Source organism: Odocoileus virginianus, chromosome 24, assembly GCF_023699985.2.
Source record: "Odocoileus virginianus isolate 20LAN1187 ecotype Illinois chromosome 24, Ovbor_1.2, whole genome shotgun sequence".
Taxonomy (NCBI): Eukaryota; Metazoa; Chordata; class Mammalia; order Artiodactyla; family Cervidae; genus Odocoileus; species Odocoileus virginianus.
In genome coordinates, this window is record NC_069697.1 from 39,004,981 (window position 1) to 39,017,174 (window position 12,194).

The following is a 12,194-nucleotide window of genomic DNA, read 5'->3' on the forward strand; positions in this document are numbered from 1 at the left end:
ACCCACTCCAGTACTCTTGCCTGGGAAACCCAATGGATGGAGGAGCCTGGCGGGCTGCAGTCCATGGGGTCTCAAGAGTTGGACATGACTTAATGACTGCTACCACCATCACCCTCATGTACAAAGGATATTCAGATCTAGAAAATCTTTTACTAATAAATTCTCTGCCTTTTTAGCAGAGGTGAGGAAACCAAACTCTAATATAGCCTTTGACTACATGGTAAATTTATTCTTCAACATTGTGGCTTCAAGTTGATAGTTTTTACACATGTGTTTTATTCAGTAAAATATGAAACATATATACCTAAAGTCCAACTGGATTAAAATGCTAGCTTTTGTTTACCAGTGAACATTAGCACAACAGCTAGAAGAACAAGACTGTATTCAATGGAGCAATACAAGCTACTGAAACTGTCTTAAGAAAATAGACAATCTGAAAAACCTATAACCAAGATTAAACTAGTAATTTAAAAACTATCCACAAAGTTTTTGTAGGCCCAGGTTTATATAGCTTCACTGATGAACTCTATTTCAAGAGGAATCCGTACAAATTCTTCAAAAATTCTCCTAAAAAATAGAAAAGGAAGGAGTATTCCTAACTCAAGCCAAGAGGCATTACCTTGATACCAAAACCAGATAAAAACATAAGAAATATAAAAAAACAATACCTTTTATGGATATAACAATTCTCAGCAATATACTAGCAAACTGAATCCAGCAGTATGTAAAAAGAATTATATATCATGACCAATTAAAATTTATCTCAGTAATGCAAGGTTGGCTTAATATTCAAAAGTCAAATAATGTAACACACCATACCAATCAAAGATAATGTAAGGTGCACATGGCCACCTCAAAGTTTGACATACTTTTATAATGTGTGTGTGTGCGTGGGTGTGTGTGTGTGTGTGCTCAGTTGCTCAGTCATGTCTGACTCTTTGCAACCCCATGGATGATAACCTGCAAGGCTCCTCTGTCCATGGAATTTTTCAGGCAAGAATACTGAGACTGGTTGCCATTTCCTGCTCCAGGGGATCTTCCCAACCTGGAGATTGAACCCATGTCTCTTGCATCTCCTGCATTGGCAAATGGATTCTTAAGTGCTGTGCCAAATAAAAACATATAAACTGGAATAGAAAGTGACTTATTAACCTTATGAAGGGAAAATATGAAAAATCTATAGCAAACGTCATTCTTAAGAGTGAAATCTGAATGCTTTCACCTTAAGATGAGGAAAAGAACAAGGATGTGAGCTCTCTCTTCTTCTATTTTACATTGTACTGGAGGCCAGGGCAATTAGACAAGAAAAAAATAAAAGATATCCAGATCAGAAAGGAAGAAGTAAAATTATTTTTATTTGCAGATGACATAATCTTGTATGTAACACATACAAAATCCTAAAGAATCCACTAAAAATCAATTAGAATAAATGAGTTTAGCAAGATTTAAGGATGAATGATCAATATAAAAAAATCCGTTCTTTTTCTATACACTACTAATGAACAATCTGAAAATGAAATTAAGAAAACAATTCCATTTTTTAATAATATCAAAAGGAATACAGTACTTAGAAATAAATTTAACAAAAGATTCTTTACCATCTGAGTTACCAGGATAGTGAGTGCAAAATTTATACCCTGAAATTATATGTTGAAAAACTTTGAAAGAAATTAAGCATGAAAATAAGCTGAAAAACATGCCGTGTTCATTGATTAGGAAATTCAACATTGTTAAGATGGCAATATTTTCCACAGAGATTATCAGATTCACTGTAATCTCTATCAGAATCTGAAAGATTCTTCAAATTTTTAAAAGAAGTGGATAACTGACCCACTGACCCACATATGGATAAATTCATATGGAATTTAAAGAGATTCAGAAGAACCAAAGCAGATTTGGAAGGAATACAAAAGAATAAAGCAGGAAGATTCATACTCCTCACTTTCAAAACTTACAATAGTAATTTCAAGGCAGTGTGGAGCTGGCATAAAAATACTAATAGATACATAGATCAATGAACTAGATTGAGATTCCAAAAATAAACCCATGCATATTAAGTTAACTGATTTTGAGAAGAGTACCAAGACAATTCAATGGGAGGAAGAATATTGTCTTCAGCAAATAGTACTGGCACAACTGAATGCCCATATGCAAAAAAAAAAAAAAAAAAAATGAGATTGGACCCTAGCATCATATACAACACTAATAGAAAATAGATCAAGAATCTAAATGTAAAGTTTAAAAATTTAAAGCTATTAAAAGAAAACATAGATATATTTTCATGATCTTGGATTTGACAGTTGATTCTTAGATATGACACCAAACACATGAGCAACAGAGAAAAAAATAAATAAATTAAGCTCCATCAAAGTTAAAACATTTTTATGCTCCATGAAGCATAATTAGCAAAATCAAAAGACAAACCCCAGAATGAAATAAAATGTTAGCAAATCAGATATCTCATAGAGGATTTGTATCTAGAAAATACAAAGAACTCTTATAAATAATAAAAGAAAAATAGTGTAATTAAAAATGATATTCCAGTTATTCAAAAGAGCTATATAAATGACCAGTAAGCCCATGAAATGGTACTTGACAACTTATGTATCAGGAAATGCAAATCAAAAGCATAATGAGATACAATTGGGTTGGCCAAAATGTTCACTCTTTTTTTTGTTTTGTTTTGTTTTTCCTGCTAGATGTCTCTAATAGAGTTTAGTTGTCTTTAACTTCATTTGAAACAATTTTGTTAGATTGAATTGTAACAGCTGTCATATCAGTGTGCATTTTAAAAAAATCAAGATTGGTGGATTTTTGTGTACCATTTGAACTGAAGATGGAAGAAAAAAGCAATATTTTCAGCATATTTTGCTTTATTATTAATGTTTCAAGAAAGGTAAAATGCAACTGAAACACAAAAATAAGACAGAGAGAGATTTGTACAATTTATAAAGAATGTGCTGTGATTGAACAAACATATCAAAAGCTGTTTGCAAAGTTTCATGCTGGAGATTTCTTACTGGACGATACTCCACAGTCTGGTAGACTAGTTGAAATTGATGACAATGACATCAAAACTTTAATTGAGAACAATCAATATTATACCACATTGAAGATAGCCAACATACTCAACATTTCCAAATCAAGCTTTGAAAATCATGTGTACCAGTTTGGTTATGTTCATCACTGCATGTGAATCTCTACTTAAATAACATGAAAGCATTCCACTTTTAGATGAAATTGTGACAGGTGATGAAAAGTGGACATGCTAGAATAATGTGAAATGGAAGAAATCATGGGAAAAGTTAAGTGAAGCACCATCAACCACATCAAAGGCTGGCCTTAATCCAAAGAAAGTAATGTTGTGTATATGGTGGGATATACCATAGGGAGCCTGCTATTATGAACATCTTCTGGAAAGCCAAATTAATTAACTCATTGGGTTAATTCTAAAGTATCTCTACCAATTAGAGCAACTGATAGCAGCACTTAATGAAAAGCATCCAGAATTAGTCAACAGAAAACACATACTCTTCCATCAGGATACTGCAAGACCACATGTCTCTTTGATGACCAGACAAAAACTGTTACAGTTTGGCTGGGAAGTGCTGATTCATCCCCCATATTCACCAGACATTTCACCTCCCATTATCCATTTATTTCAGTCTTTACAAAATTACCTTCATGGAAGAAATGTCAGTTTCCTGGAAGACTGTAAAAGGCACCTGAAACAGCTCTTTGCTTAAATGATAAAAAAAAAATTGGGAGAAGATGAAATTATGAAGTTGTCTGGAAAATGACATAAGGTCATGGAACAAAACAAGGAATATGTTTCTCAATAAAGTTCCTGGTGAAAATGAAAGATGTGTATTTTATTTTATTTTTGTGATTAATTTATTTTTTAGTTGAAGGATAATTGCTTTTCAGAATTTTGTTGTTTTCTGTGAAACCTCAACATGAATCAGCCATAGGTATACATACATTCCCTCCCTTTTGAACCTCTCTCCCATCTCCCTCCCCATCCCACCCCTCTAGGTTGATACAGAACCCCTGTTTGAGTTTCCTGAGCCTTGCAGCAAATTCCCATTGGCTGTCTATTTTACATATGGTAATATAAGTTTCCATGTTACTCTTTGTATTTTATTTTTACTTAGAAAAACTGAAGAAACTTTCTGGCCAACCTAATATTTCATACCCACTAGGATGACTACAATCCAAAAGTCAGAAAACAGCAAGTGTTGGCAAATATGTGAAGCAATCAGAACCTACCCTCACATACTGCTGATGAGAATGTAAAATAGTTCAGCCACTTTGGAAAACTCTGTGGCAGTTCTCCAAGTTGTTACACATAGTTACCATATGAACTAGCAATTCCACTCTTGTATATATATACAAATGAGATGAAAACATAAGTCCACACAAAAATTCATACATGAATGTTTCAGTCAGTCAGTTCAGTCACTCAGTCATGTCTGACTCTTTGCGACCCCATGAATCACAGCATGCCAGGCCTCTCTGTCCATCACCAACTCCCAGAGTCCACCCAAGCCCATGTCCATTGAGTCAGTGATGCCATCAAGCCATCTCATAGCCATCTCATCCTCTGTCGTCTCCTTCTCCTCCTGCCCCCAATCCCTCCCAGCATCAGGGTCTTTTCCAATGAGTCAACTCTTCGCATGAGGTGGCCAAGGTATTGGAGTTTCAGCTTCAACATCAGTCCTTCCAATGAACACCCAGGACTGATCTCCTTTAGGATGGATTGGTTGGATCTCCTTGCAGTCCGAGGGACTCTCAAGAGTCTTCTCCAACACCACAGTTCAAAAGCATCAATTCTTTGGCGCTCAGCTTTCTTCACAGTCCAGCTCTCACATCCATACGTGACTACTTGAAAAACCATAGCCTTGACTAGATGGACCTTTGTTGGCAAAGTAATATCTCTGCTTTTAAATATGCTATCTAGGGTTATAGCAGCATAATAGCCAAAATGTGGAAACAACCCAGATGTCCATAAACTGATAAATGAGTTTAAAAATGTGGTATATTCATACAATGGGATACTATTTAGCAATAAACAGGAAAGAAATATGGCACACTAAAACATGCTCCAACACAGATGAACCTTGAAATCACTGTACTAAGTGAAACCTAGCTGCAAAAGACCACATGGTATATGATTCTATTCATAGAAAATGTCCAGAATAGGTAAACTAAAGAGACAGAGAGTAGATTAGTCATTGCTTAATTCTGGGCTGGATAGAATAATAAGGTAATGATAGTAAATAGGTACATTTTTTTGAGGTGATGAACATGCTCTAAAATTGACTGTTGATGCTTGTGCATATTTGTAAATATACTTAAAATCATTGAATTGTGCATTCTAAATGGGTTAATTATAAGCTATATAAATTACATCTCAATAAATTTTTTAAAAGAGCTTGGTGGTGGTTTAGTCGCTAAGTCATGTCCGACTCTTGTCACCCCATGGACAGTAGCCTGCTAGGCTCCTCTGTCCATGGGATTCTCCAGGCAAGAATACTGGAGTGGTTTGCTATTTCCTTCTCCAGTTAATAGAGCTTATTCAAGTGTTATTTTTTTATGAAGGCATAGTGACCTTTAAAATAAAATCATATATGTTTGATAATATCCATGGTTTAAAATATTACAAAATTTTAAACAAAGAGTTATAACTAAGTAAGAGCTATGAAATATACCTAGATTCTTCTAGTTTGACCAATTATTACAGTGTAATTCAGGCAAGTTACTTAATCTGAAAGTTGTTTGATATGAAAAACAAGTGTAAAAGTCTTGTTGAAAAGGGAGTAAGTGAACCATGAAGTAAGTTCATACATGTTATAATAGCATGTATGTTATGTTCTATGCTATTCTTATTATTGTTATTAGCTGATAATTCAATGTTATTAACTTATTACAATTCCACATTTCTATGTGCATTGCTGCTGATATGGAGGTGGTACAACTATGGTCCCAGTTTCAAGAAGTTGGCAAATTCTGTGGTGCAGAACACAAAAGCATAAGAGTATCAGAGGAAAGACAATAAAGGCTAGAATAAATAAGGAAGGTCATCTCATGCATGTGAGACAAAAACTGTAGGAGGAGAAAGTGAATTTCAGGATTGGGTGGCAAACTGAGTGGTAGAGGTGGAAAGAAAGATAGTATCAGTGATATAGTGAAGAGATTGGTCTGGGTGCAGATGCTAGAAAGAGATAGGGAACATCTTTGAATGGGTACAGTTGGACTCTGCTAGGCATGATAGGCCAAAGTGTTTAGATATGCTGGGATACTAGCAGTGCTTTTAAGTTGTGGTTCTCTTAGAGAAATAGAATTAGTTGTGTATTGCAACTGTTGGGTAACAACTCTTATATTTGAGAGTTGGGTTAAATAATCCCTCAGGCAAGTAGAGGCATTATTTATCTGTGGTTCCAGTAGGTCTCTGAACAGGAAACAAAAATCTCTGCTTTAGAAAGAGCTGTCAGAGAAGGAGGTGGGAGTGGGGATTGGGATGGGGAATACATGTAAATCCATGGCTGATTCATGTCAATGTATGGCAAAAACCACTACAATATTGTAAAGTAATTAGCCTCCAACTAATAAAAATAAATGGAAAAAAATAAAATAAATAAAATAAAATCACTGAATAAAGCACTAAATCAATTTTAGTGCTCCTTCGTTTACTCATCTATTAAATGATGGAGTTCAACAACAACAACAACAAAATAGAAAGAGCTGTCAAAAATTGCACCAGGTAAGTTAAACAGACAAGGAAGACTGTTGAGGATTTTTGCAGTAGAGACCAAAGCTACAGCAGTGGAAGAAAGAAATTGAACTCTTCTCCTCCAAAACAAAAGATGAAAGAGTTTTTAAGTGCTGTTATGAGCTAGTGGAAAGGTATTGAGAGATACTGGAGGCGAAATTAGTCTGTATGATTAGGCCATCTGTGTTTACTGCATGCTCAGTCACAACCAGCTCTTTGCAACCGTTTGGACTGTAGTCTGCCAGGTTCTCTGTCCATGGGATTTTTCAGGCAAGAATTCTGGAATCGGTTGCCATATGCTCCTCCAGGGGATTTTTCTGACCCAAGGATCCAGGGGTCGAACCCCAGTCTCCTGGTTTCTTACGTTGCAGGCAGATTCCTTACCACTAAGCCATGGGGAAGCCTTCTGTGTTTATTCATTGGCAGCTATTGAAGTTAGGCTCCTACCATCCCATAGAGACTAAGCAACAGAGGTGATATTTTTCTTGATTATTACATTTCAAAGGAATGACTCCCAGGTCCCTGAGAAAGACATTCCTGAATTGTAGAAGATTTATACTTCAAAGAAACACAGAAAGAATTCACAATTCCAAGTTTTCTAAAGTAACTGCTCTAAGAAATAAGAGGTCAAGGGCCTATAATCAGGAGAAACCATCCTAAAGTTAGTCAAGCTGAAGGAAACATAGGGCCTGTCTTGATCATAACACCCTTTTTTAAAAAAATTTTATCATGGGGCCCTTGAATGCTGATAATCCTTGTAAATATATATGCATTTACACAATGTATTATCTTTAAACCAAAAATGTTCTGGGTATTGTTATATGCATTATAAACTAAAGGGAGATCTTTACTTTGTTTTCTCTGAAACCCAAGTATTTATTATTACTTTTTCCTTAACAAAAAAGAACTATGCTTTGCGGGTTTGCTTCTTTGGGCAATGTTTTAATGTAGAAGTGAGCTTTATTAACTGCTACAAGTCCTATTTAATTTCCATTTTCACTTAAGAAACTAAAGGAACCTTCAGGCTGACTTTGTGCTGGTAATTAGGGCAACTGAATCTGAATCTCTGTGTTTGAGTCGTGGTGCATATATTGCTTTCTTTGTCAAGTTCATCTTTATTCAAGTGAGACATCCTACATTTGTGAATGACTCAGACAGTAATAACAGCAGTAGTTAAATTTTACATTTCTATTTTTTAGTCACGAAGTCCTGTCTGACTCTTTGAGACCCCATGTGCTATAGCCCACCAGGCTTCTCTGTCTATGGAATTTTCCAGGCAAGAATCCTGGAATGGGTTGCCATTTCCTTCTCTTACATTTCTATGGTGCTTTATAATTTTTAATCACTTTCACACATAAAATCTTAGTTTGCCTTCTCAGTAAACACTGTAATAGGATTTCTAACAAGAATTTTATAGTTAGTTGTCCTACAGATGGAAAGACTTGACTTTGGGCCTTTTTACTCCTAACTTAATGTCTAGTTAGAAACCGAATAATTTTTCAGATTCAAATTTTCAGCATAAATTTGAAAATCACCATGTTCTTCTCTTTTCAAGTGATTAAATTGGGATAGGTCTCACATATTCAATTTATGTTTGTGATACAACTTTAAGGAGGCTCATAATTGTCGAAGCCTATTAATATCAGTTGGGTCCTTTGATTATAGGCATAAGGAGTCAAGCTAAAGCACATAGTTTGTTTGTTTTAAATAAAGATTACAGTAAAATATGATCAGCAAAATTATTTTTATGCTTCTGGGGCTAAAACTCAAGAATAGTCTATGGCGTTGACAATGAGAAATAATTTTTGAAAAAAGTCTGAATATCTTTGGGAAATTTTCTACATGTCTGATCTAATTTAATAAGTATCTCTATGTCATTGTGTGTCCAAAAGAAACTATTGGGTTAAAGGTCTGCTGGGATTTTTCCATAAAATGTTATGTAAAAACATGAATGAACTTTTTGGCCAACCCAATATTTAACACATTATGAATATAGGCAGAAAAACATATTATAGATATTTCAATCTGAAATAGATATCAAGAAAAATGTTTAAAAATTATGCCATTAGCTTGATCTCTCATGTTTTAATTTTTTTTCTGTCATCAGGCAACCCCGCCCAGCCCACTTCTCTCCACTACATGAATCCTTATCAACTGAATGCCTATGGTATGGCACTGAAGGCAGTGGGAGAAATCGTTCAAGATTATGACAGTGATAAAATGTTCCCCGCTTTAGGTTTTGGTGCAAAACTGCCTCCAGATGGAAGGATATCTCATGAGTTTGCTTTGGTAAGAATACATGGAAATAATTGATATTTTGAAAAATAAATAATATTTTGGATCTTTTCATAGGTTCCCTTCTTATGCTTTAATTACTCATGTAGCAACGTCTTATGACTAAACAATCAGCTCAGTTTTAGTGAATGATTGATTTAGAAGTATGATATTAATGGGAAAAGAGACAAATAGATTAGTAACAAATCTACCTAAAGTGCATATGATTTAAAACCTATTCTGGTTTTCTGTTGCTGCATAACACCTTCCATTATATTCATGATTTGTGGGTCAAGAATTTGAGCATGATACAAGGAGAATGGTACGTTTGTTCAAGATACCTGGGGCCACACCTGGGATGCCTTGATTGGCTACAGATGGCTGGAATTGTTCTACTGGAGCCATATATCTGTTCCATCCTGACTGTTGGTTGGATTCCTCAGTTTTCTTCATGTCATATCTCCTGGAGCTAGTACATCCACTGAGATGTCTCATTTGCTTATGACTAATGCTTACAACTAGGATGGCTGAAATACCTGGATTCTCTAGGCATCTTACCTTCTTTCTACATACAGTTTGTCCATGTGGTTTTGTGGGCTTCCATCACAGTGTAGTGGTCTCAAGATAGTCATATTTCTTACACAGCAATATTCTAAAAGGCTGGGGAAGAAATTTCAAGGATTTATAAGTCTCAGAAAGTTATTTCTCCCTCATCCTTTTTTGTCAAGCAAGTCAGTAAGTTCAGCACAGTTTCAAGATAGTGGAAGTAACCTTCACCTCTCAAGGGGAAGGGTATCAAAGAATGAGTAGCTATCCTTATTCTTCCATCTTCCAAAATGTCATTTCTTTTCAAATATAAAGGATCAGTTATTAGTAGAATTATTATTTTTCAAATGTAAAGCAATAATTATAGGTACAATGAATTATGGTTTCAATATAATGGAGTAGATGTGACTCAAATATTTATCTATTTAATGTTTAATTTACATAAATCCACTCCTGTTGTATGATTACAAATAAGCAATGTACTGTATTCTACCTTTAAATTAAACTTCACACAGATAGTGCTTATAGGCCAAATCAGCCTTATTCTCACTTGCATTTTTTGATAAAAATAATGGGGAAAACTATGTGGGAATGGTTAGATATCATTTTAGAAAAAAATTAAAATTTTCCTAATAGAAATGCCTCCCTGCTTTACCCTATATTTTTTGAAATTAAAGTCTTCTGTGCCCAATATTTTTGTAGGTATTTTTTGTTGTTTTTATTCTTGTCACAAAAATAACATGTGGGATTTTTTTTTTAGTTCTGCAAGAAGAATAGGCAAATAATTCAATTATTTACTAATTACTGAGTATCAAACCAGGTACTTTATGCTCATTTCTTGTACAATCTTCATAAAATTCTTGTCTGATAGGTATGTCATGAGATGAGTGACACATCACACTACTATCAAGAGCCACTCATATTAAATACAGTGAAAAGAGTACCCCCAGGAGTTGTATAATCTAGCCCAGAGTCACAGAATTTAATCAGGTTTCCAGAAGACAGGACTTGAACCCAGGTCAGTCTTATTATAGAATCTTTGTTCTTAACCACTACTAAACCACATTTTATAAAAGCGCCTATAATAATACCACCTCTTAGATATGTCCTTTATGAACCCCATTGTGTATACACACACACACGCACACACACAGACTTCCAGAAGCTCCTGTATGATTAAACTTTATCTTCTTTAATATATTTTAAGAGTTGGATTTTAATTTTTTTCCCATATGTATTCTTGATTTTTCTGTTCCATCATCCCCATTTTGGGAAAGGTTACTAGAGGTTTTAATTTTCTTCTGTAAAATAGCCCATATGCTACCACCCCCAATGTCATATAAAAATGAATATCTGTTGGGATTTTGTTGTGTCCTAGAGAATTAAATTTTCCCAGAAACTTATAAGACCACGAAAATCACTCATGTGATCCTATGTCTTGTGTGCCTCAGGAAGAAGGTCCTGACTCTTTTAAAGCTTAAGAAAGGAATAATAAAAAAAAAATTATGCTAAACTAAATGATATTAATTTTCCTTAATTAATTTTCCTTCCACAAGTTTTTCCTCACCTTTGTGCGTGATTTTTTCCATTTGTTCGCTAATTCTCTCCTTTTCTGCTTTTCCTGCCTCTATATTCATTCCTTACAACCAAACCTATGCAAAGGAGAGACTTTTTATTATTTGCATCTTAAATGATTCTTTGAACCAAACTCAAATATTTATAAAAGGTCGCACTCTAAATTTATGAAAAATAGTTTCTAAAATTGGTGAAAGTGATGATGATAATGCCTCGTCTTTAATTTTACTTAATAATTATATGACTTTAACTTTTTTCAAAGCACTTTTTTCTTGAATAAGACAGACAAAGGTTAAGTAAGTCTTCAGAGAGATAGTACTCCATTTAATTTTTGTGTTAACTTCTTCCTAAATAACTGCAATATATAACTGTAGATGCTGAAAATGGCAAATAGAAAAACTTCAGTCCATGTCAATCTGGCAATTAGTGTACTACCTAATGTTAACAAACCCTCATATTTCCATGGTAAAAATTTGTGATATATATATTAACAATCGTTAATATGTTTATCGCACTGAATTCAAGTAATCTTCAGATAGCAAGGGAGGTGTCTCACTATTCACACTGCTCACTGAACCCGGGGTAGGTAAGGTGCAAGTGAGGAACCTGGAAGAAGATTCAAGGAGGTGTAGAAACTGCAGCCATGATGTATTCTCTGATGGCTGACCCAGCAGACACAGCCATAACACAGCTGCACGGGCTTTTTAGGTGAAGCTTGTATAGCTCAAACTACTGCACAAGTGCACTCATCTCACACGCTAGTAAAGTAATGCTCAAAATTCTCCAAGCCAGGCTTCAGCAATACGTGAACCGAGAACTTCCAGATGTTCAAGCTGGTTTTAGAAAAGGCAGAGGAAACAGAGATCAAAATGCCAACATCTGCTGGATCATCGAAAAAGCAAGAGAGTTCCAGAAAAACATCTATTTCTGCTTTATTGACTATGCCAAAGCCTTCGACTGCGTGGATCACAACAAACTGTACAAAACTCTGAAAGAGATGGGAATACCAGACCACCTGACCTGCCTC

At 34.9% G+C, this 12,194-nt stretch overlaps 1 protein-coding gene across 2 annotated transcripts in view; it reads left to right on the plus strand.

The window, feature by feature from the left end:
- Positions 1–12,194, plus strand: part of CPNE8 (copine 8) — a 261,900-nt gene that overhangs the window by 208,669 nt on the left and 41,037 nt on the right. For both annotated transcript variants that reach the window (XM_070454589.1, XM_070454590.1), the window contains one exon: positions 8,880–9,061. In XM_070454589.1, coding sequence (XP_070310690.1) covers positions 8,880–9,061 — 182 coding nt within the window. The remainder of the gene's footprint in view (positions 1–8,879; positions 9,062–12,194) is intronic.